Source organism: Tachysurus vachellii, chromosome 11, assembly GCF_030014155.1.
Source record: "Tachysurus vachellii isolate PV-2020 chromosome 11, HZAU_Pvac_v1, whole genome shotgun sequence".
NCBI lineage: Eukaryota > Metazoa > Chordata > Actinopteri > Siluriformes > Bagridae > Tachysurus > Tachysurus vachellii.
Window position 1 is genome coordinate 14125440 of NC_083470.1, and position 26582 is coordinate 14152021.

Consider the following 26582-nt stretch of genomic DNA (forward strand, 5'->3'; position numbering starts at 1 on the left):
GAAATGTGAATATTCATGTATGGATTTGATATGTATTGTGAATGATAATGTTCTTTCTATAAATAAATGGTAAAGGAGCACTTTGCTATGGCCTGCTTTTAAGCCCACATCATTGGTAAACAAGTACTACCCATCTAAGAGGCTGACCTCATCTATAACAAAGCTTTGCAATTCAATACAAGTCCCCAATCTAGGTATTAAATAAGAACAAATCATCAGCTACAATATTGTTTTACTTATGCAATTATTTGTTATATAACCAGACTGAACAAATGTCAAGGTACAACATTCAGCAATGACTTCATATGCAAACATATCTGTAAACAATAACTATTACCCATGTTGCATACAAAGTAAATTGGTACATGTTGCAAAGGTTAAAAAAAAAACACTGCTCTTTGTTAATAATATATATGTATATTCAGTTCACAGAAACCAATGTGATAATTTGATTAGCGCAAACAATAACTATGTTCAAAATTATGTTTGTGCATTCTGAAGCCTTAAAATTCTACCAGAGTTTTACTAGTGTGCTTTTACAGGTACGATATGCAACTTATATGCAACAGCGGAAAAGACATTTCATGGCATTGTGAAAATGAACAGTGAGCCGCAGTGTTAAAGAGGCGTATACTGTATTAAACATTGCAATGATTATTTAACATAACTAAGTGAAAAGCATGTAAAACAAACTATGAAATGGAATCTTGTGACTGACTTCACAACTTGCTTTACAACTTTGTACTGCTTGTTAGTGGCATGTACATTAGAGAATATTGTAGAAAAAACATCTAATTGTATTTTTATTGATATACTGTGAAGTCTGAATAGATCTGACAGCGTTGCTTCTAACAGTAGGCATTTGAATAGGTATAACACACATCAACAACAAATACCTGATCAGGAATGTCTAGGTTGCATATGTAAAAGCAATAATAAGAAATGCTACTGGTGTCTTATCACTCAAATATCTTTTTTTTTTTTAAAATGGCGATAGAGCTGAGCTAGGCTCAATATTACAGATTGAGGTAGCAGTTATTATTTGAGGTGTGAACACAAGCAGAGGGTAAACAAGAAGAGTTAAATAGAATTACCTAGGGGAATAAATCTCCCCTTTTGCATATACATGTAACAGTTCAAGAATTTACAATCTGACAAAATATTTAGGCCAGCTTGTATACAATATACTTTTCATATACATTTCCTAGTTGCCAATATCTCTATACAACAGACTATTATATAAACTGCAGATATGACAACACCTTGTGCATTCAGTTGATAGGTCAAACTAGTCACATAGCGGTTGCTAAATTAAACCAAACTATGGACATGGATATGTCTGAAAGCTTCATATCTAATAAAATAACAGCTTATATAAGAAATGTAATTATTATAGTTTCCATATAAAGATTGTCTTTCATGTTTTCTTTAATAGACGACTATTACAGTGCTACACATTTAAAAATGAAAGTGATATTATCAGTGGCCTATTGTACATCATATAATATACATTCAGCAGAAAGTGAATGAAAAAAAAAATAGCCAGCAAATGCAGGGTGAAGGCACATTTTCGACTAAGAGCATAACATTAATACATCTCAGCTGGCAAACATAAGCAAAGCTTACCTTATGTTAAAACATTTTAAAAGTTCAAAAATGCTCGTTTTGAGACAGAATTGGAACAAATACATTATATAAAAAGTATATGATTCTCTAGACTATTACCATTTCATGTCATTCCAGATCACATGGTTGCTTGCACCTCTGTACTATATATCTTACATGTTCCAAAAAAAAAAAGGTGAGGCTTCAGGTAGTATCAGTTACATGCTGCTGTCCTGTAAGAGAGGCTCGATATCCTCATCACTCCCAGGAGCAGAACTGTTACAGTGGGTTCCACTATCAGGTGAAACCCGTGTGCTGCAGGTTTTCACTATCACACTGCGACGTTCTGGGATGAAGCAGGCCACACACAGAGCTAGAAGAACAGTACAGGCTCCAAACAGGAAGGGAGGGCCTGGAATGACCGATTTCTAAAAGAAAATATGTTGGATGTTAAGCTAAGCAGCTGTATAAGATCAACATCCACAGCATTTCATATAAACAATCGCTTTATATAGAAACAAAGTTTTATCATTTTTTTAGGATTTAGTTTCAATATTAAAATATATTCATGTATATATAAATTTATTAATTTTGCCATCACAGTGTCCCTTTCTCATGAATATTTACCTTTTATTCTTTGTACTATTGTGTGTCCCTAATATTACTTCAAACCCTGTTAAAGATGGGGTGCACGATGTTTAAAAAATGCTTCAGAAAACTGAGTCTGGCCAACAAACAAAACAAACGTGTAGCCAATTAGCAGAAAGGGCTGTGTCTTGTAAATATGCGTCAGAGAGAGTGTTCAGTGCATGTCTGACATTAGCCGAAAGCGATGGAAACATTGACATGGCGGATACCTGCCGTTACCTCTCCCTTGGGTTCTAGGTGTTGAACGTTGTCTTCCGCATGAAACGGAGCTAAACCTTTCATGGTACAACACACAGTACTATAAAAACACATTTGACCTGTATTACCATAGTATTACTCCCCTCGGCCAGCTGCCCCAGCAGGTTCCGCCATAATAGTCGCCTGGGTTACGCATGTATGTGTGGGGCAGAGCTATCAAAACAGGGGTGACACCCATTTGGGTTAGGGGCGTGTTTGTTTTGGTAATTTCAAATGTCAACATTGGCTTTCAAACATCGTGCACCCCACCTTTAATATAGTGGATAGAAAAGGTCTACACACCCCTGTTAAAATGAAAGGTTTTTTGTTGTGTAAAAAAATAAAAGCAATATAAAACGTGTCAGAACCTGTTCCAACTTTTATCTAAAATTGCAACCAATATATTAAAGTTTGAAAAGGAAATAATTTAGGGGGGTATAAAAAATGCTAAATGCACAGTCTTTTATAATTAGGAATGTGGCAGTGTTCAGAATCAATCACATTAAATACCAATTATAAATACTAAAAGGTATATATCTAAATAGTATATATCTTATATCTAGTAAAGTGACTGAATAAACACAAAGGACAGCTGTGCCTATAGGATTTTTCTAATATAATCTTGATAACTTCTGACTGGAAAAGCCGGGATCTCATTGTTAAAAAATATCGATTAGGAAAAAAATATCGATTAGTTAAAAAAAAACAAAAAACATACAAGACACTTAATATACCATGGAACAAGACAATAATCAACACTTAGTAATGTCAATGCCAGATTTTTTCCAAGAACAGGACCTCCACCTAAAATTGATAAGAAGACCAGGCGAGAACTGGTTAGGAGGCTACCAAGAGGCCTACATTGAAAGACTTGCAGAAATTCCTGGAAGTACTGGTTGCTCTCAACCAAAAAAATTAGAAAGAAATTAAAATTTAAAATTAGATAAATAAAAAAAACCCAACCAAGCCTAGCTAAACTTTGCAAAAAAAAAAAAAAAAATACAATCTCCCAAAAGCATGTGGAATAATGTGTTATGGTCTAATAAAACCAAAATTGAACCATAAAAACATTGAAGCATGAAGGTGGCAGTATCTTATGTTAAGGCTATTTCATTAACTGGAAGTGGCTTTAATCAGGGTGGAGAGAATAATTTATAGCTCCAGATACCAGTCAATTTTGGTGTAAAACCTTCTACTAAAACACATAAGATGAAGAGAAATTTCACCATCATTCATGAAAATGACCTGAAGCACACCCACAGATCAACAGTTGATTAAACTAAGTATTAGTTTAGGGGTGTGGACACTTATGGAAACAGGTTATTGTACATTTTTCTTTTAAGCTTATTTTTCTAAAATAATTTCTATTGTTATTCACTTGCAACTTCACAATAAATGTGGAAAAGGTTCTGACAGGATTTGTCTTGGTTTATTTTTTCATAACATCACAAAAAAACATTTCAACAGGGGTGTGTAAACTTATCCAGTGTATGTAGTTCTTTGGTGCTTTAATCCAGGACTTTAATATCACAAATGGCAGCGTGACATTTGCTGGGCAGTTCAACTTGTCAAGCTGGTTTTGATTGTTAGTCCTGCATTAATCACTAATATTTTGGACAGGGCACATGTGATAATTGTACACCTACATTACACAAAAAACTATTCTTACAAAGATATGCATAGCCATTTGAACAAATACAAGTTCAACCCATAATGACTAATTTTGCTGATAATTTCTTATATAACAAATTTATTATAATCAGTAACTCATTTTGCCTCCATATTTCCCCTGTTTTATGCCAATTGAGGCTAATAATAATTAGTATAATGAGTATAATAATAATTTGTTTTGAATATTGAAAACATATCGGCCTATTTGTGCAAACGCTTCACTAGACTTTGTATTACAAAGGCTTCATACCAATGTGGTATGCAATATTTCACTGGTTCCTTTGTGTTAGTCCCAATACTATTACAGCTGTGTTTTTGTTTGATAACAAATTAACATTTCAATATATAAAAGTGTAAAAGTAGTGCATCCTGAATATTATATCTAATCAGTTGACGCGCTACATTCAGGGATGTGGAACACATGATGTAGAAAAAGACATGGAAAAACAGTAACGTCACATAATGTAGGTATCAAACCTGTGGTAGAGATCACAGTTAGCGGCTGTCGCAGGACAATGTCATGTACCTATACTGTTCTTTGCATAAATAGAAAAGTGTACTGAGGTTCTATTTCTGTAATATATATTTTATAATTAACATACTGAGTTCTCTGTTACAGAAAGCTTTTGATTCATGAAATATGTACAGCACATCATACATTATTAGTAGAATCCAGTTACTGATAAAAATAAATAAATAAATCTATACCTCATCACTGACAGCTGAAGCTGGATCATGGTCCATTGGCACCATCTCATTCAGTTCCACATTGAAGAGAAAAAAGATGAATCCAAAAAGAGCCGGTCCAAGCCCATTGCACAGGCCCCTAATCCCGGTTATCATTCCCTGCACTGCACCTACATTGAAGACATTGACAAGCCTTGAAATTCACAGCTTCGTAGAACATTACTGACTAAAAAGAAACAATCTGTATGTCTAATTTACATCTCTGCTATTTTGTTGTGTATTTGAGAACATTAATTAGTTACTAATTCATTCTGTTGTTTAATCTTTAAAGTGCATGACGACTGTCAACAGATGTATACATTTTATATAAGGAGATAGTTATAAAGTCAACAAGCAGCACTGTAATGCAAGATTCAATCACATGACTGATGACGATAGCTATGGGCTGATGTTTACTTACCCTGCTGACCATGATCTGTGATGTGGGATACCAGAGCACTTATTGTAGGGAAGGTGATGCTGGACATAGCGGCCACAGCGCCGGCTGACCACATCATCCTACAATTATTTGGCCCGGAGTTAGATTTTTTTATTTTTTTTTTATCTAAAGCTATAAGATAACTGTTTTTTTATTCAACAGATATAATCACTTTCATGATCAAACATACCATGTTTCTGACCCAAAGCCATACCAGGCCAGCTGGAACAGCTGAAATCCAAGACCCAACAACACAGTATTCTTATTACCGATTTTTTTCATCAGCACACTTAGAAGCAAAGTCTGAAAGGAAGACAAAGGGTGAACTGTCAGAGTAAATTATTAGCACAAAATCATTACAAAGAGATAAAAATGTATCAGACTATAATAATCTTATAAAATTTATCCTATAGGCTGTTTTTCACTATTATGCTGTACCGCAACTGATAACAGTTGGCATATCCAATTTGCTTTTATTATATCAATCATCGGGCTTGAATTTAATTTAAAATACATGTTACAACCATGCAACCATCCATGGTTGACAAAAAGGCAGACAGACAGCGGAGAAACAGTTTGGTCAAATATCCTACAGCAAAACTTGAATTTAAAGCATCGGTGAATCATTGTTAAAAATAAATACACTAGAAGCATTTAAATGCATTAAAGTATTTCACACATTTTCAAAACTAGTCAGTAAAATTTGTAATTGAGGCTAAAGGGGCTCACAAACAACATTAAGTACCAAGAATCCATCACTTTGTGCATGTCACAGCTTTTGTTGAAACTTTTTATGTACTCAATATGCAAATGTTGCATTTGTTTCATAAAATGCTAGCTCAATGTAATACTATACTGTATTAGCAGGTGCTAATCGGTGTCATTTTTATCATCATATAACAAATAACGAACAGTGCATACAACTACATGCATAAAACTGGAAATAGGTTGATTAAAATTTAGCACTGTGCTCAAATCTATGCCTAAATCCAAGGCAGCAAAGTGGTAAAAATCTCATGCTGTAAAGTTAATATTCCCAGTTCTCTTAATAAGACAGTAACTTTTTCGTTCAAGTAAATCAACCTGGAATGTAATGAATGTGTTTTAGCTAAAAAGACTGCTTCAAAATGCAACAGTACCTGTGCTATAATAGACAATATTCCAACCATTGCTATAAATGCTGCAATTGATGCTGATGAGAAGTTAATAACCTGAAAACAAAAACAGACATTCAATACACATCATAACGTTTAAAACATTATACAACTCTGTAATCATTTAAAAATGCAGGAAGTAGAACTTTTAACATATAATATGTAAAATATTCAAAACAGCTGTAAACACTAAACAAATCTCACATGTAGCTGAAATTCCACTTACCTGTCTGAGGTATAAGAAAAAGCTGGAATACTGTCCTGCCTCAGGAAGGTATGACAGAAAAACTGTCACACATATGAGAAGTACTGTGGTGTCCTTACCCACTTTTCTTAAAGACTGTGAAAGCAAAGTGTAGGAACAATAAATCCACAGACACCACACATGATCAAATGATACAGGCTGAACGTAATGGAACAGCAAGGCCAACCTTTTGTTTTTGCTACAGACTAAAGGCATTAGATCTGAATGTCAGCTTCGTTATCTTTACACCTAGATATGTTAATTTAAAATCTAACTGTAATTGGTATGTAAATATAGCTGTCAGATGTACCTTGATAGATGAATTGTCAAAAGAATTAACAGCTCAAAATACTCAATAGCTATGAATATCTGCTCTGTCTACTACACTGTGAAGACTGCATGTTGACATGAAGACTGCCATTGAAGAGTATAAACCAATATGAAGACCATAGAGTCTTTCTTTATGGGAGAAAAGGAAGCCATTTTGAAGCTGAGAGAAGAGGCTAAACCAAACACAACCAAAATTTGGGGAACAATTTTAAATAGCGTGAAAAAAAAGAAACCAATAAGCATTATTTTATGTTTAGACTATCTGTTCCAAAGAAATGGTCTACTCCCAAATGTGCACATCTAGATATAAATATCAGGAAATTAAACAAACAAACAAAAAAAGATATAACACACACACACACACACACACACATATATATATATATAAAACATATATAACTCACAGCAAATGGGTCAGCTTGTTCCCAAGAAATTGGAAACCCCCATGATGACAGTCTCATTTTGTCCGGCAGAGACTCTGGTACAACGAGGAGTACGAAAAGAATATCAGCTACAGCTACGATGGTGGCCACCAGAACCACTAGACTGTCTCCATAATTGTCAGATAGGTAGGCTCCTATAGCAGGACTCGTAACTAAACTGGCAGCAAACGTTGCTGATACCTGAGCGGAATGAATGGAGCATGAGTCAGCAATAATAGCGTATACACTGGTACACATAGCTTTTACTCACAGCAATACCACAGAAAGGCATCAATGAAATATTATAAAATTATTTTACAGCAGGTAGTTCTGACCACATCATTGATTGGCTAGAAAGTCGTTTGTCCATGCTGATAAACTGATATATGTTTTAGTCTACTGTCTTATTATTATTATTATTATGAGCCTAAGCCATAACTGTCACAACTGGCTAGTCATAATATTCTTCTTTTTTTGTGAACAACTGGAATACTGATTGGCTAAACAATCTAAACAATAAAATAATTCTATTTTAGTTCATTTAAATATCCTTGCCAGATAGACAAGGGAAATTTCTCACATATCATCTAAAGGAAGCTGTGTTAATGCTAAACTGCAATGGCTATTTAAGTCTAGTATTAGTAATGTAAGCTCCTGATCATGATAAACACTTGCAAGCAATCTGTCGTGTCTAATACATATTCATGTGATCTGCTTTGTTCGGCACAAGCAGCTTTGATTTCGCATTTGCAAAAGAGATGTGTCTAAATGTATTATGTATGCAATCTTGGTTTTCCAGGGGTATTTGGATTCTGTGAGCTTTTTAAGTAATGCAAATCTATTCTCTTACCAATCCATATGCTGTACTTCTTTCATTCTCCTCTGTAATATCTGCTACATATGCAAATATAACAGAGAAGGTAACTGAGAAGACTCCAGATACAGAGATTAGGGCAAAATACCACCTAGAAAGAAATACAGAAACAATTTTATTTACATGTAATAAATGCTAGTTTTTCTCCGCTTGGTCATTATCATATGGAAAAATACTCAGTGACTGGTACAACATTGAGCAGATCTAAATGAATCTTGTCTAGAGTGGGTTATTTAAAACACATCCTCTCTCTAAGAGATTACAGTATTCGTATCTCTCGTCTAGAACAGACTTGCAATGGGCAGTAATCTCTACAATGGGATACGCTCACATGAGAGGCATGTGATAGTACACAAAGAGCTCAGTGTTGAGCCATAACTCCTACCATGGGCTTATCCTCATCAGCGGGATGGGGGCACAGGTAAAGAACACTGTCAACAGCAAGAAGGACTTCCTGCCCCATACGTCCGACAAGGCACCAATCAGTGGGGCACTCATAAAAGACAGCAATCCCTATTACAAACCACAAACATGTATTAGGACATATTTTATTATTTGACATTTAAAAAAAACATGAAAAATCAATGTAAGTCAATCATTTCTTAAAATACTAGCACATTATGTGATTAACAAAAAGGGGTTCAAGGATTGAGCAAAATCTCTAAATAAGACATTTATTATCTACCAAATATGCATCTACCATCGTGTGGTAGGAAACAACAGCAAAATCATTTTTACCTTCACTCCTTGAATAAGTCCATTCATGAGGAATGTGTGCTGTGGAAATGTTTCATGTAGCACCTGAGAAAGGTTAGAGAGCCAGAATGCCATCTTGTAAATATATTAAATATCTGACTGATCATTTAAAGAAAGGACACATACAAATATAAATGCAAGCATAATGATAAAAACAATAACACTGTACAGATGCCAAGGAACATTAATGATATAATAAAGCTAAATATTCTACATTTATTAAAAGTCCATAAAAAACAGTCTTTTTTTACATTTTGGTGCAATAATTAATAATTTAAAATGTGAAATGTAAAAATTTAAATGAAATGTGGAATTACTGGAGTACTAAAAAGGGGCTGCATTTCTGCCTAATTTTTTATTATAGAAATATTCCCTTACAAATCAATCACTAAGGGAGGATAAATGTTTCCTGACTAAGGAAAACTTTGTGCTCTTCTGCTATTCCATTCATATTCCACAAGTTAATTAATTAAGACATTATGGGGAATTTGCTTTACTGTTTCAAATACTTTGTGGAGCATTTTCTCAGTCAGATAACTGAGTCATATAGTCTTATCTTGTGTCAGCCCTTTACATGTGTATAGACTTTTCATGAGTATACAGAACAATGGCTGCATCCAATCCAAACAATCCAAACTTCCAAGTAGATCATCTGAATGTGGTGTTTTACGTACAGTCAACATTGGTGTTGTAAGAAGACCCCAGGAAAAGAATTCCAAAAAGATGACCACCACTGCGTGGGCCACCTTTGCCCGACCAACACTGCGCTGTGAATAAAGAGACATCATTTGAAATTTTTCTTCACCTGTATTCATTCTGCTCTATTATAGTGGCCCCAATAGTGATTTACTAAAACACTGTGGACTTGACTTGACATTTTCTGATTCATTCTTGTATGAACAGGTGTTTGTTGTTGACTGATAAATCTTGCATGCAAACACAGAGTACAGCTTGACTTAAACTACATCATAATTGAACTACTGATGTTTGGCAACAAAAGGTTCCTGTTCTTTCTCACATGCAAATGAGAAACTGGCCAGAACACAACAGTTTGTCTTTTTTTTTCCCTACCGTGAATCAGTACCAATTATACCATAAAGCAGTAGTATTCTACAAGTATAGCGCGCGCACACACACACACACACACACACATTCTTGTAATACCATGATTGGTTAAACTAGATTTGACTCCTTACTCAGAACAGTTGAAATTTGTGTAAAATCTCTAAATATTCCAATCAAAAATGTTTCTCATCATTGTCACCATGTTTTGCTACTGTTGCCAAAACCACAGCTCTGTACTGCAAGCAGGAAATGAATGCTCATGTGAATGCAAGGCCAGAAACAATCAGCACAAAGTTAAATAGCTGGATTGTGTCTGGATTGTAAAAAGCTTAAAAGGTTTTTAAAAAATACCTTTACAAAACACAATGCAGAAAAAACAAACTGTTTGCCAAATACCTTGTTGCAGCTAATCCACAGTGAACTGGAATGATAATCACTAACCATGCAGTGCACAAAGCATAAAAGGCCTTTGGCTGATAACGTGCTTTCCTGTAGCCATGCAAACCACTATTTTATTCGTCACAAACAAGCAAACACATCATGATGCTCAGTGTAATGCTTTTTATGGCTGTCTAGTGACCTAGATACAATTTACATATAACATATTTTACTTGCATATGTAAAAGAATAAGAAAAGTATTCAATTACAATATTAAGAATAGAAATTACAGCAGAAAGTATAAACATGTGGAATAAATCACAGATACATGGATTCTGATTATTTTTGAATACTGAATATTTAGAAATATGGCATGATAGCTATATAAACAAACACACACAACATGTGGCTGAGCAGATGGATCATTTTGTATGCAGCTGCTACTCCCAACTCCCTCCCTCTGGACTCTGGAGCCCACATCAGCTTACAGCAACCTTAAACTGCACACAAAACCTTTCAGCTGTTTGATCCACTACTGCTGTAAACACCTTAGATTACACCTTAGATTTCCCCTCTTGTCTGATAAAGAAACAATGCTTATGAAGCAGACAGAGGTGCATGGCATTGTTGAGCATAACTAAAATAATTTCTTTTTCTTTTTTGGGGGTCATCGCTCTGCCTTTTGTCAAAGCCACTCAAGAGAACTGTTTCAACCACCTGATAAATAATGAAATGATTATGAGATTTTATGAAAAAGTAAAAAAAAATATATATATATATGTATATGTATATATGTATATGTATATATGTATATATATATATATATATATATATATATACACACATTTTCTTTAAGAACAATTAGGGTATTGAGCAATTTCTTTAATCATTTTTTTACTTAGCTTTATGCAGGCTTACATAATGTTGTACAAAGTGGTTGAACACAGTGTTGTTTATCTGTAACAAAATAATGAAATAAATTGCTCAATACCCTAATTGTTCTTTAAAAAATGTGCGTGTGTGTAATATATATATAGTTTGTTTTTTTAAAGAACAATTAGGGTATTGAGCATCGAATTTATTAAATCATTTTGTTACTTAGCTTTATGCAGGCTTACATAATGTTGTACTAAGTGGTTGTACACAGGGTTTTCTCTCATTTCGCCGCTGACTTTGCATTTAAAATGTTTGATTAACACCTCGGTATGTTTATATTAGCTTCACGATATCGCCTAATGACTGAATTCTGTGTATTCGTGTAAAATCGTGTGTTTAAATCACACAGCAGCTGCTGTTTAAATGCTAAAAGTCTAAACATAAGTCACAGAAATCTGCTCTGGCTAAACGCAGTTAGCTGATATGGTATCGAAAGTAAATGAAGGAAAGGAAGGGAAGGAAAACGAAACACATCACCTGAAACGTTCACAAACATTTAACTACAGAACAAAAATCTGCGCAATGTAATAACAACAAAAAATGAATAAATGAAGATTATAGAGGGCCGATTAACCCCGTATTCAGTCCAATTATCCTGATGTTGTCCTTGTTACTGTGTCTGCTCTTACAGCTAGATGTATGTGTGCGTTATTAAGACTGTAAGTTCACTGTTTACATACAGGAATCATTGATTAGATGCTAATATCGCTGTTGTTTACTACAGATACAACGTTGCCATAGAATCAGTGTTACTGACAGGAAAAGCACTTACTGTTGCTGCATCTTTAATGTTTCTGACCACCATAATTCCGTCAGTGCCTTGTTGTTCTCGAAGTGGCTCGTTCATTTCATTGTGTGCTATACGTACCTACGCAAAAAACCCATTCTGTACCTTTTATGAAACGGTTCGCTAATATGTTATTTAAAACCGGTGAGCAGAAACCCAACATCAAACGCAAAGTCAACTTTGGTGGCCAAAGTTGCACCTCCAAGCATCGGTACTTCCGCTTACGCCCGACCAATACGCCGGCTTTCAAAATAAAAGTCTCTTAGGCGTCTCCACCCTCCCCAATTTTCACACAAGATTTTCATGAGACAGATAGGATAGATTAGATAGATTAGATAGATAGATTAGACAGACAGACAGACAGACAGACCGACCATTTTATTCCACCTCTAATATCAGTATAGCATTGAACCAAAAGTTATTTAACATTGTAGGTGGAAATAAATAAGAACAAATATATGAAAAAAGAATAAATGTATGGATTGTTATTACAGTGGGTGTAAACAGTTTAGATATAAGCAGACTTGGGTGGAAGTGGCATATGGATATTATTAGCGGATAGTGGAAGTTCAACAATTCAAGCCAACTATTGTCCATTGAGCTCATCCAAAGTCTAGTTCAGTGCAAAATAGTGTACCAGAACAGTGATGAGCTAATGTGTTACTATATTGTGTGATTGCTGTTGGTACAAATGACATCCTGTACCTCTCCTTTCGACAGTGGTGCTGAATGACTTCGCTATTCAACCAGTATGCCTTTGTCCAGTATGGCTTTGGGTTTATTGAGTGTCTTCTTACCACCCCAAAACTGTCCCGGGAAAAGAATTAGCCCAATCCAGACTTCTTGGTCAGCTATTTTATCATACTGTGGCCAAGAAGACTATACTAACTAAGACAGACTGGTCAAGAATGTCTAATATCTTGACCAGACACTGAAGGACCTTCCAGCTTCCAGCTTGTTTTAAGAAGGACACCAACATACAGAGTGAAGAGAAAGGGGGAGATAAAGGTTTCTTTTGGTTCTCCAGTGCTCCAGTTCCTGTGGTCCTGCTGCTAAGAGGCAGGTTGAAGAGGCACTGGAGAATCCCACACAAACCTTCAGTACCCTGGGACTGATTCCATCAAGCCCTGCAGCTTTCCCAACTTTGAGCTTCTCTATTTCCTCAACTGGCTGGTATTGACAGAGGGGTGAGGGTGGATTGGATTTTATGATTCCCCTGAGGATAGCTGTTGGGGGATGGGAGGTAATTTTGGAAGGTAGAGGTGTAAATCATCCGAAGAAGGCTGTAGGATGAGATAAACTGTGATACCACAGTCAACAAACCATTTAGATTTTAGAATCAAGTAGATTTGGCACTGTGGGCAGGGGCCTGGACTGCTGGAAAAGGAGATCAGCATCTCCATAAAGCTTGTCAGCAGATGGAAGAATAAAGTACTCTAAAATCTCTTGGTAGATGGCTGCAATGACTTTGGACTTAATAAAACACAGTGGACCAACATCAGCAGATGACATATCACCCCAAATCATCACTCTTTGTGGACACTTCACTCTAGACTTCAAGAAGCTCGGATACTATGGCTATTCTCTCTTTCTATAGACTCTGAGACCTTGATTTCCAAATGAAATGCAACATTTACTTTTATCTGAAAAGAGAACTGTGAACCACTTGCTCCACTTTTTCTTCTCCTTAGTCCAGGTGGCCAGGTGCTGGGCCATTGAGCAAGGCCCTTAACCATCAACTGCTCAAGTAAATAAATGTAACCTGCTCTGGATAAGTGCATCTCACAAGTCATGAATGTTAAATGTAACTGTAAGGTGCCTGATGGCAGCTGGTAGAAATAATTGCCAATACCACTTCAGAGAAATCAGTAGTGGAATGAGGTAAAAGTCAGAATGTGCTCCAGGATAAAGCATCATGGAGACTGTAGGCAGAACTGTTTATGATGATTTGCGACCAACCTCTTCTCTGTGTTTCAAAGTAGTCTATTGTGTTTGCCATTTCCTGTAGTCATGCTGTTCCCCCTGCAGGCTACAACATAGAAAAGACTGCCACCTACAATTGTCTACAGTCCCCTCTGAAACTATCGGTAGACAAGACCTATTCATTGTTTGTAACCTACACCAAACACAGCTTTCAGCCTTATTAGTATTTACAAGGTGTTAAACACCAGACTTCATAGAACCTTTTGATCAGACCTGTCTGTATAGAAACAGAAGCATGTATGTTTGGGATCATGGGCTGATCTTTAATTCCTCCACATTTTGGAATTTCCTTCACTTTGGTAGAGGATCACATTGGTTAAAGAACGTTTTGGGGCTCATTTCTGTATTTTAGAGATTTTTTTGTTTAAACAGTTAATCCAACAGGACATGTCTATGTAACAGGTTTTTTGTTTTCTGTCAGTCATGTGCTCCAATATTTTTTTTAACTGCTACAAAATGTTTTGTGTTGTTTAACACACTTTGCTACAAATATAAATTAAAGGATTAAAGGTTGAAACTCTTTAAAAAAAAAAAAAAAAAAAAAAAATCTGCTCTGGCCTTTCCTGTATAGTGCGTTGGTTTCTGTGTATTTTCCAAGGCAGCCCTAGTCTAGACCCTTCCTAAATCTTGGGGGAAAAACAAGATTAATTCAAATGCGCATGCGCATTATCACACGCCGGGAAGCATGGCGCTTGGTTTTAAACAGTGACTATTTAAATACTGCATTTAAATGATAATGGAAAAAGCGCTAAAACCATAAGGTAGAGGTGAACGATTTAGAGAGATATTTACAGACCGCATCACCTGTAAGTAAAATTGCAAGTGCAACTGATTTGTGCATGTAAAAACCACATAGCTAACATTGGAAATTGTTGTGCATAATGTAGTATAAGAAAAGAAAAAACAGCAAATATTGTTTGGCCATCACAGTTTAGTTACACACCGGATTTCACTTCAATTAGATTAATTCGAATTAATTTAATTTAGATTAAATCCAAGTCTGTCTATTAGCCTGGATGCAGCACGTTGGAAACTGTATTTTTAAAAATGTAAATTGTTTTATGAAAATGTTGTTTACTGAAAATGTTTTGTAAGAGACATTGATGTGCGTTTGGGCAACTTTATAAAAATGTTGCTAAATAGCTCTCAGGATAACTGGAGCTTTTTTAATGTTGTTAAAAATTGTTTTATATCAAAGCAAGAATATTCTATCAAACAAGCTCAACAATCTAAAATAACGTTGACTTTCAGTAACCGAGATAACCGTTGTTGTTCAAGGCTTTGCAAGAAGGTAAATAAATTAGCTATACACTATACTCTGTGAAAGTGGTTGTAATGTACTTTTTTCCCCTTAATCAGCTCAGACACAATCACCGAAAAGAATTTGGTTTGGCATCTCTGACAAATGCTTGGTGCAGCATCAGGTCCATTCCGCTCCAGAGAAGGTGAGAAATTAAAGAGTAGACCATTTAATGATGATGATAATTATAATAATAATAAATAAGTAAATGTGAAAGCTGTTAAGAAATAGAGACCAAAAAATGAAAGTACTGTAAATGCTGAATATTCAAGATTCTGCGCTATTTCAAAGTCTCTATTTAAATTTAAGCAGTTTTGTATTATTGAACATGTTAACTGCTCAGAGTTTTTGCTCTTCTGTTGAAACGTGTGTATATAACACTGATGGATTATAATGTTTCGTACAAGTCCATTGCAAGGTCCTTGCCAGCTCGAGAGCACATTTTCTTCGTCAGAGCAACATTTTGTTATCACTAATTCTTAATATGCAATTACAGCAGATGGTGTATCTGTGAGCAGGATGAAAATGAAGAAAAAAACTTCACACAAGTGAGTAGCTGTTAAGGTTTTATGAATGATCTCACAGAAAAGCTCTTTGAGAAGAGAAAGAAAATGACATTATTTGATTTATTTGCTGACCTGTATCTTTCTGTTTACTAGGCATAAGCACAAGCATCATGCGGCATTAAATAAGTCAATAATTCGACCTGTACAAAACATTATTGGCTGCAGGATAATGCACAAATGGAAGGAGGATTCTTCCAGTCCAATATCATATTGGACTGGGAAGGTGCTAGACCAAATTCCAGTAAACCCTTCCCTCTATCTTATCAAGTATGATGGATTTGATTGTGTATATGGCCTGGAGATTTTCAGAGATGAGAGGGTTCAAGGTCTTGAGATCTTGCCTGATAGAATCGGTATGTATTTTTATAGAAATATAGTCTGTTATATAAGGCCTGTTCATTTAGGTCATTTTAAATTGTGTGCACTAGGAGGTACAGGTACAAATCAAGTTCATCTTAAACTGCTGACAGCACTGGAATGTGCAGTGGAATGTACCACAACAACATAAACTGTCATCTTAAACAGATGGTGGACTGTTGATAATAAATTAGAAAAATGATTTGAGATGTTAATTACAATTCCTGTTTACTTTGGACATCAAAAAATATATTATTGATTGCATATTTCAATATACAGTATAATATATGTTTAATGTCTTTTTGTTTAATATATGCATTTTCTGAACACTCTTTTTGTATAAAATTATTTATTTTTAAGTTATATAGACACATTTACATATCTGTAAAATAATAAAAGTTAAATGGTATTAAGTATTGCATATCATAATAGATTACCACTATAACTATCTTGTATTAGCAAACCCATTATCCTGTGTTCTAGCTCCATATCGAATTAACGATGCTCGTTTAGCTGAGAGGATGTTGGGCCGAGCTGTGGAGCACCAGTTTGAGACCGAAGATGGATCAAAAAATGGCTGGAAAGGGTTGGTGCTTGCCAGAGCTCCCATGATGCCCACATGGTTTTTCATTACTTATGAGAAAGACCCAGTTCTATACATGTACCAACTTCTTGAGGACTATAAAGAAGGTGACCTTCAAATACTCCCAGACACAGGTGTGTCATTGCTGCTGTATGGTAAAGCACATGTGATGTAAAGCAATCAGTCGTGGTGTAATTTAGCAGATTCAGGGTTAGCCTGTATTTTAAAATAATAAAGAACTGTTTTTCCTCAGATGAAAAGCACCATAATTGTTGCTCAGTCATGATTAGCAAGTGAAAGGAAATGTAACAAATGAAAGAAGTTGCTCATGAAGCTTGAGTAGTGTGCATTATTGATAAAAGGGAGGAAACTGCCATTTAGCCGCACCAGCAAATCTCATTTTAAACATATGCATTCAAAAACTGTGTAAAAGGCCTAAGCCATACTATATGGCATGCGTCTTCACTTCTGCCGCTATATAAGTAAGACAACTATTTTGTACGACCCGAGGTAGTTCGGATAAGCGGTAGAAGATGAACTATTTTGTACTGATATTAGCTGTATTCATGCAAAATGCTTAATGTATGTACATTTGGTACCAAATGTTGGGTTCATCCACAGTGTAACATGTTTGACTGTGTCTGCTGACTGAATGCATGCAAACCTTTTATCTCTGCCCTTTATATGAACCACACTAAACAGTGAATAATTTTTTTGTTTGTGAACTATTCAACATCTGCTGTGCTATAAGCGAATCAGATTAGGAGAAACATTCTGAGAAGTAGACAGCTTTTAGGACAGAAGGTACGCATTGTGCTGAATTGTGTAAAATACAACTGCCAGATTTGCCAGTAGTAGTATTTGCAACCCTTAGGGGGCTCCTAAAAATGTTGCAACATTAGCGACTGAGCTTTCATTTCAAGTAGCGGAGAACTCTGCTAACACCCTCACAGACTGCTGAAGCACTCCCAGTTTTATCTAGCAAGTGATTATTGTGTGATTGATTTTTTTTTTTTTTGTCCTAATTCTTCCATATATGAGACTGGTTGCTTTGTCTGGCTAGACACCTGCCATCCAGACAAAGGAGTACACACAGACCCTGGCGTTGCAGGGGTCTAGTTTGTAGCGCTAAGACAAAGGGTATGTTTCTCTGCTAATATACTTCAAATAATTGTATTCCATAGCTGTTCTAATATGGAAATGCATCTTTCTGTTCAAAGTTCACTATTCCCATTACATCTGGTATGAGTAGTGTGCAAAATGAACTAAAGGATATATCAGTTTCTTAGATACAGACTAGGGCCGTTCCTCTGTTTTGGAACGTATGGTCTTATGTAACTTCCTGCATCCACTGTTGTAATTTCTGAAACATTTTCTAGCTTTGCCGGATTAGTGTAATGACTCAGTGGGTTTTATTTGAAAATAACTAAGCTGAGCAAATCATCCCACTGCTTTCAAGTGCATGCCAGGGGAGGGGTTTCTAAACCAGTTATATGGTAGTGTAATTAAACGAAGCTTCATGTGTCACTGGAAACATGTTCATGGCAAAATGACTCTGGCACTGATAGTGTTTCAAAGTAGAGTTTGTTTCTTTAGCACTTGTTTAGCAATCATTACATTGCATGGTTTGAATTAAGATTTCAGATGCTCATCTAAAATCATTTTACATTCTTTTATTTTTTTTTGCTATATAATGAAGACATGTGGATTTGCTCTCAGGAGATGAATGTGAGGTAATTGATCAGAATTTCAGCTTTCCTTTCCTGATATTTACATCATCTATGTATTGAATGTGGCACCTTTGGTGCAATACCACCCAATTTTTAGGTGAGTGAATAATATTGGAATAGATAGTCTTATGAACACCTACCATTTGGTGCATATCCCTTTCTTACGATATCTTCTTTTTTAAATGCTTTTCCAGGATTGTAGCCTTTTCAGTTGTTGTTCAGGTGTTTTTAGGAGGAAAAATGCCTTAAGGTTTAGGTCTGGTGATTACCTTTTTTCAACTACTAATACATTTCTTTGTTGTGTTGGTAAATGACAAAAGTTCCTTCCAATTAGATTGCATTTATCTGTAGGTAGGCAGAGCGAATGTTTCCTTAGACTTCTGAATTCATCATTAAATATTAGTGAACGCATTCCAGAAGCAGCCATGCCTAATAACCTTGTATTATTAGCCATGACTAATAACCTTGTATGTATTGGATCATGAGCAGATCCTTACTTTCTCCTCACTTTGGTTAATATTGGTTCCAGAACATTTGTGGTTCATCTCTATATTTCTTTGTGAATTCCAGTCTGGCCTCCTTCTTCTTACTGCTGATGAGTGGTTTACATCTTGTGGTATGGCCTCTCTATTTCTGCTCTTAATGTCTTCTTGACATGGTGAATTGTTATACCTTTAACCTGTCCTGTGGCAGTGGTTGCTTATTTGTGGCTTATCTTTGTTTTTCTTTGCAAATTCCAGTCTGGCCTTGTGATTACATCTTGTAGTATGAAATAGATCTTCCCTGAATGGTGGATTGTGATACCTTTACCCCACCCTGTGATTGTTAGTGGTTTCATTGTCTTGTTTTTCTTCACAGCTCTCACAATATTTCTGTCATCAGCTGCAGTTGTTTTCTTTGGCTGACCAAAGTGTCTGGTTGTTAGTACACCAGTGGTTTCTTTCTTTTTCAGAACATTCCAGATTGTTTCATTGGCTATGCCCAGTGCTCAGCATAAAATGCCTTACTGGTGAAACCCAGGGCTTTTAAACCAACAGTAGACATTCAATAAGTTGTATAAGCAAACCGTCGCAACTAGAAACACCTGTCAGCCACGTGTTCTGATATTTGTGAAATATATCAGGAAATGAATGTTGAATTCTGATTCTTTATCTCCTATTCATCTTTTAATCTCACGTCATGTTTTCTCAGAGTCTATCTCTTCCATGCACTTGTTCAGAAGACATGCTGATGGATTTAATCTCACGTTGATCATCAGGCTTTGTGCAAAATTGTGGCGTCAGCCAAGCCAAGTGCAAACTGTCATTAAAGCAAACAAGGACACATACATTCTAAAAGTGTGTGCGTGTGCGCACAACCATGCTCCTCGTGTGAAACTGCACATTAACCCAACTGCCTTAACGTTCTCTATTTTACAGAAGAACCCACTGAGGCTGGTGAAGAAAGTCTTGTTGGAAGGCAAGTGGAGTATGAGAACGAGAATGGCACAAAGAGAACAGGCACGATTATTCATCAGGTTCAGGCTAAGCCATCCGTATACTTTATTAAATTCGATTATGACTATCACATCTATGTTTATGACATGGTTTGAGTTTAGACATTTTGTGATAGTGAACATGTTCTTCCTTTTTAAAATGTGTTTTTTGTGAAAGTTATGTATATGAAAGCTTTTCAGTTAACGCTTACATTAATGTTGTGGTGCTGCCATTGGGGTCCTGAAGTCATTTTCCTATTAATTACATGTGACATTGGCTGGTGTCTTGCTTGTGCAGGCAAGCTCAATTTAAATCTTGTTTTTGTTAATTAGATTTTCATTTTAATTACGGTTGTTGCTACTATTCTTATGTATGAACCAAAAAAAATAAACATTATTAATTAAGTAATAGCAATCAAATCAAGTTAATTATATGCTATATTATGAATGTTAGAGCTTACAAAGTGACTTCTTTAAAAAGAAGCTTTTCTCTCTCTCTCCACACACACACATATATATATATATACATATATATATATATATATATATATATATATATATATATATATATATATATATATACATATACACACACACACAAATTATCCTATACAAACATCCCATCGCATTTGTGTTCATATTTTTTCTAACTTTGCTTTAATATGCTAAAATTGTTATTGTTTTGTTTTATGGCCTGTGATTTGATTTTTATTCATAATTTTAACATATCTTTTGAAAGTCAAACTCCTTGGTGTTACATGTGCTGAACAACTCTGCTTTCATAGTTGTTTTTTTTTGGGAGGAGTTTGCTGTAGAAGGCAGAACAGAGAAGGCACTTACAGTAGTAGCACACTGAGGCCTTTAGGGTACCTCACAGAAAATTAAGGCTCACATACAGACTTACAGATACCAGCACTATGTCAGCCAAATAGATAGAACTTTACATGGATAAAGTGTAAGGAAATGTTTCTTGTCAGTAGATTGAATTGATCAGTAGATACAACAAGGTGAGTACATGCAAATGCCTTAATTATATTTTTTAGTGACTTATTTTATACTTATCTTTATTCTAAACATTATCTAAATATATTATCTTATATGTTATGCCTATAAAATGTGTAAAAGTAAGCTATTTTATGATACATGCCATAATGTGTACTGACCTACAGAACCATATCCTATTGTGGTTTTTTAATCACATTTTTTTAAAGGAAATTTTAAAGAGAGAATATCTTTGAACGTCTCATTTTTTTCATATATAAAAATAGGACAGAATTCCTAACACTCGATGGTAGATTTTATACATTTGAGCATACAAATATCTGGTTGGGAAACATGTATAAACTTGCACTATACTCTTACAACTGCTTCTTTATTAGCAGGGAAGTAGGCGATTTTTGTGAATGGGCTAGTTATTTTGGTACTGAATATTTAGTTTTCAGGGTCACAAAAAAATCATTGCAAAAATGTATCTAGCACCAAGTATTTACTGTTTATTTCTATTATCCAGTAAATAACATGAAATGTGTTTTATATTTCAGAAAAATGTTTTTAGATCTTGCTGTCAAATATTTAGCCTATATAATTTATGTAACCACAGTAAAGCAGTAATAATCTTTCAACATGGTAATATATCCAAGGATTTTTGTCCTTACAGTGATTGACAGCTTGATACCAGCTATTCAACTTTGTCTCTTTTTTCTCAATAGCAATATAGATGGATTTGTGATATTACGGATGGATTCTCTTGGTGATGTGGAAAGACTAAATCAACTTGAAGAAACATGGAGACTTAAATATGCTTTAAGACATAAGTTTGACAATAGGAAGTCTTTTTTAAAATGTGCTAAATCTGATCCACTATGGAAACCTGACCTCAAACATTTCTAATACTCCAGGCTTTGTTAACTCCTAAAATAGCCTGGCAAAAAAGTGTAGCCATGCAGAAAAGATGGTTTGTGGCCATGGTGGCCCGTACAAAAATTCTTATTATGGTTGCATTTTGTTTTACTCTATTCCTATATAAACCAGACTGCGGATATAATAAAAATCAAAACAAACAAATTTTGCCCAAAGTGACAATGGATGATATGAAATATCAAGCTTTGCTGCATGAAAACGAGGAGAAATATCATCACTATACTGCCAGGCTAAGAAAGCAGATCTTCCATTTGAAATATGCTCTCAGAGAGAAAAGACATCTACAGAAGTCCTTGCAACAGGCTGCTATAATGCATCCAGTGGAGCTGGAGGAAACACACAAGAGTAACTCAGAACTTGAGGTGTTCCTTCACAAGCAGCTGCATCGTATGAAAAGTAATGGGAGTGCAAATATACCAAATGAGCATGCTCTGGTGCCATGTGAGAGTTTTACACTACACAGTGTCTATCAGCTTGACACCGAGCTCACAAGGGATCCTGTGCGAAAAACACTTCGAAAGGATATGGCTGGTGCATTAGAAGCAGCTCTGCATATCCTTAATGGTCCTAAAGATAAGGATGACCCACAGTATCGTAAGACATACTCACCACGTGATTTCTTTGAGGGTGAGATTACCTTTGATTGCCATCTTTAATCCATTTCCAGATGCTTTAGAGCTTTTAGATCTTATTAACTAAGCACTAGTTTCCATGAGGGCAAAGCAAGTGTATTTGTATAGCTCATTTCTTAATGTTAACTTTAGATGCAACTAAAAGAATAGAGTCAGTGCTAGTACTTGCAAGTACTTTAAACACAGAAAATCTATTTGACCTTTGAAAGTGGCATTATATTAACTGTATTTCTTATTTATTTATTTATTTATTGCATTTTGCTTTTGGCTCTACACCAGGAATTGTTCATTCTGAGAGAGATAAAGGATCTCTATATGATCTCTCATTCAGAGACAATTCTTCTCTGGACTTCAGGAGGCTGGAGCTCTTTCGGCCATTTGCTCCTCTGCAAAATGTGAAGGAAGAAGCAATTGACACATCCAGGATGCTAATAAATATAATTGTGCCATTGGCCATGAGGGTTGACACATTTCAACAATTTATGAACAATTTTAGGTTGGATTCAGATCTATATTTCAAATTGCATTTCAGCCGTTTGTTAAGCTAGATTGCAATGTTATACAAAGACATATATACAGTACATGTTTAACCTTACATGCCTAATTCCTCACAGGGAAATTTGTGTTGATGATCAACAAATCCATCTTACTGTTGTGAATTTTGGAACAGAGAAGTTAAACGAAGTAAGAAGAATAATAGACACCACTGCAAGGTAGCGTGAGACTATTTGATCAAGGAATGTCAATAAAAATCTATAGGATATTTAATTATATATGTCCAATAGAAGAATGAGATCAAGGAACATCACTCTTATCCATCTAAGTGAGAAGTTTTCCAGAGGACAGGCTTTGAATATGGGAGCTCGAGCCTGGAAGAAGAGCAACGTCCTCCTATTTTTCTGTGATGTTGATGTCCACTTTACCGTTGATTTCCTAAACTCCTGCCGCGTTAACGCCCAACCTGGTAGGACCACTTTCACAAACAGAAAGTCATATGTATTCCCATATTAGTATAGCCATATACACTATACTAAGTTGTGAATGAGATTTTCGTAATAATGGTCATTTGTTCTTGGATCTTTCAGGTAAAAGAGTCTTCTACCCAATACCTTTTAGTCAATACAACCCAGATGTAATTTATGGAGACCATAAACCTACTCTTGAAAAACAGCAGGTGGGATATAACACAGAATAACTCCTCCTAACCATCAGGGCTAAAAACGTGTGGGCCTGAGACTATGCACACGTGATTTTCCCCTCACATTTCTTCACTATATTTGTTAAGTTAATTGGTTCCACATGCCAATGCCATTTGGCTGACAAGTAAACTAAGTTCCAATAGTGTAGTTGAGTGGGTTTTTCTTACCACAACATTCTGTTTAATGCATTACACAGCACAATCGTTACTGGGGCTGGAGTTGTTCTACCTTCTAAGTAACAGATACCAGAATGTTAACTTGCTGTGGCTAATAGGCAGTGGTTTTATTTGTATGAAAATGGATTTCTTAAATAACAGAAATTCTTAGAAAGATGCTGTACACTTTTGTAATGTAAAGTTACTTTTCTGAATATACATTAAAGGCAAGTTTTCAATAAGAATGTGATTGATGTAGAGTTACATACATACATTAACAAATACATTTAAACGTACAAGTACAAAAGTAAAAGTATTTATAAACTATTTATTCATCCAGATTCGTCCATCAATCGTCAGTAAAACAAGTTCTGTTGGACCAGAAATCTGTCAGATTCTATTGTATGAACAATGTGATATTTTAGAATACAGCTTCTTTTTTGCAATATATACAGTGTGTGTATGTGTGTGTATGTGTGTGTGTATGTATATATATATATATATATATATATATATATATATATATATATATATATATATAATATGTATATATATATATATGTATATGTATATATATATATATATATATATATATGTGTGTGTGTGTGTATATAATATATATATATATATATATATATATATATATATATATATATATATATATATATATATATACATACACACACACACTACATACAGGAGAAATGTAAGTCTGAGAAACTTGAGAAAAGAGTGAAAGTGAACTAAACGGAAAGCAGTTGGAGATCACCAGCTACTGTATACAGTGAGAAAATATTTTAATATTATGAAGCACTCTTACAAGCCTATGTAATCCTGTGTGTTCTTCTGCACCTATGCAAAATGAGAAGTGAGCGTCTTTTTTTAGTCAAACAATTGGAAAACTGTATTTCCTTATGTGTTATTCGCCTGATGATTCTAAGGTGACCTTGTAGATAGGCCTAAGATCACATCACTGGATAGCAGCCATCTGTTCTTTAGATCACCTGTTATCTGTCATGAAACACATCAGTACTATGGCCTATAGACGGGTTGGATAACTAGCGCAGACATGCCTCTCTAAGTGGACCAGTTGGAGTTGTTTTGTTTGATAATTTTATTTTCTTTACGAATATGTAAAACGTGTCTTTTTAAAAACCAAAGTACTTATACTTTGTGCTTTCTTTATTGTTCTTAACAGGTAATCAATAAAAACAGTGGATTCTGGAGAGATACTGGATTTGGAATAACATGCCAGTATTTGTCAGATTTCATCAACATAGGTATGGCATAATTCTGAGAATATTATAAATTTCATACCTTTATTTATATAACCAGAAACAGTGTAATAATGTAATTTGCTATCATATCAACTCATTTAACTACTTTTATTATAACACCTAATCACTTATTATAATACACATAATCACACACTTTTTTTAATTATTGCAGTTGCATTAATATAAAAAATGTGATCATGCAGCATTAAAAAAATTTTGGGTTGTATTATGAAAAGACATTATTGTATTTAATATTGTATGTGTGAAAGAATATGTTCTGTTACTCTGTGATATTTTCCTTCATTGCCTTTCTTCCATTCCAAAGGAGGTTTTGAAGTAACAATCAAATCTTGGGGAAAAGAAGATTTGCACCTCTACAGAAAATACCTGCACAGCAAACTTATGGTAGTGCGTGCACCTTCACGAGAAATATTCCATATGTGGCATCAGACAACTTGTGCAGAAAACCTATCAACACAATCATTTAATGAGTGCATACGGACAAGAGCCATGAATGAGGCCTCTCACAGTCAGATTGGTAAATTATTCTTTCACCAACAAATAGCTAATCATCTGCACAAATACAATCAAATAGAAAATTCATGATAGTGGGGCTTTGCATAAACATGAGGAAAATATTTTATGCCATAAACACTTTAATAATGTGTTTATTTGTAATTTATTTGTATGCAAATCTGAATAAGATTTTACATAACTAGTGGATTTATAGCAGATACAGATAAAATCCATAATATGACAATGTTTTTATAATACTCTATAATATTGTCTCCTCTATGTGTATTGGAACAACTATAGTACTGAAGACATTTGGGTTTGAGATCAAAAGAACATGAATCAAATTTCAGCTTGCATTTATCTAATATGATAAAAAAAACTAATCATCTAAAAATTAGAACATAACAACCCCCAAAATTTTAATATGAGACTGGTTTTTTTGTGAATTCCAGTCTGGCATTCTGATTTTTACTGCTAAAGAGTGTTTTACATCTTGTGTTCTGGCTTTCTTTATTTGTTCTCTTTGAATGGTGGATTATGATACCTTCACTGGTGGTGGTTAGGGCTGATGTCATTGACTGACTGATTTTTTTCCACAACTCTCACATTGTTTCTTT

The 26582-nt window shown here is 35.0% G+C and overlaps 2 protein-coding genes across 2 annotated transcripts; one reads left to right on the forward strand and one right to left on the reverse strand.

The window, feature by feature from the left end:
- Positions 1–215: 215 nt before the first annotated feature.
- On the reverse strand, positions 216–12503 carry mfsd14bb (major facilitator superfamily domain containing 14Bb). The gene is made up of 12 exons (XM_060881434.1): positions 12259–12503; positions 9781–9873; positions 9089–9151; positions 8736–8863; positions 8327–8441; positions 7459–7677; positions 6707–6820; positions 6466–6537; positions 5517–5629; positions 5309–5406; positions 4870–5018; positions 216–2033 (listed from the first exon to the last, which is right to left on the reverse strand). The coding sequence occupies exons 1-12, from the start codon at positions 12331–12333 to the stop codon at positions 1824–1826; spliced, it is 1449 nt and encodes a 482-aa protein (XP_060737417.1). The 5' UTR covers positions 12334–12503; the 3' UTR covers positions 216–1823.
- A 2362-nt stretch (positions 12504–14865) lies between these two features.
- On the forward strand, positions 14866–26055 carry csgalnact1b (chondroitin sulfate N-acetylgalactosaminyltransferase 1b). Its single transcript, XM_060881680.1, has 13 exons — positions 14866–15062; positions 15616–15701; positions 16053–16104; positions 16216–16475; positions 16963–17196; positions 20211–20381; positions 22187–22813; positions 23098–23314; positions 23433–23531; positions 23604–23782; positions 23904–23992; positions 25371–25452; positions 25775–26055. Exons 2-13 carry the CDS (start codon positions 15662–15664, stop codon positions 26053–26055), a joined length of 2331 nt encoding a protein of 776 aa, XP_060737663.1. The 5' UTR covers positions 14866–15062; positions 15616–15661.
- Positions 26056–26582: the final 527 nt, after the last annotated feature.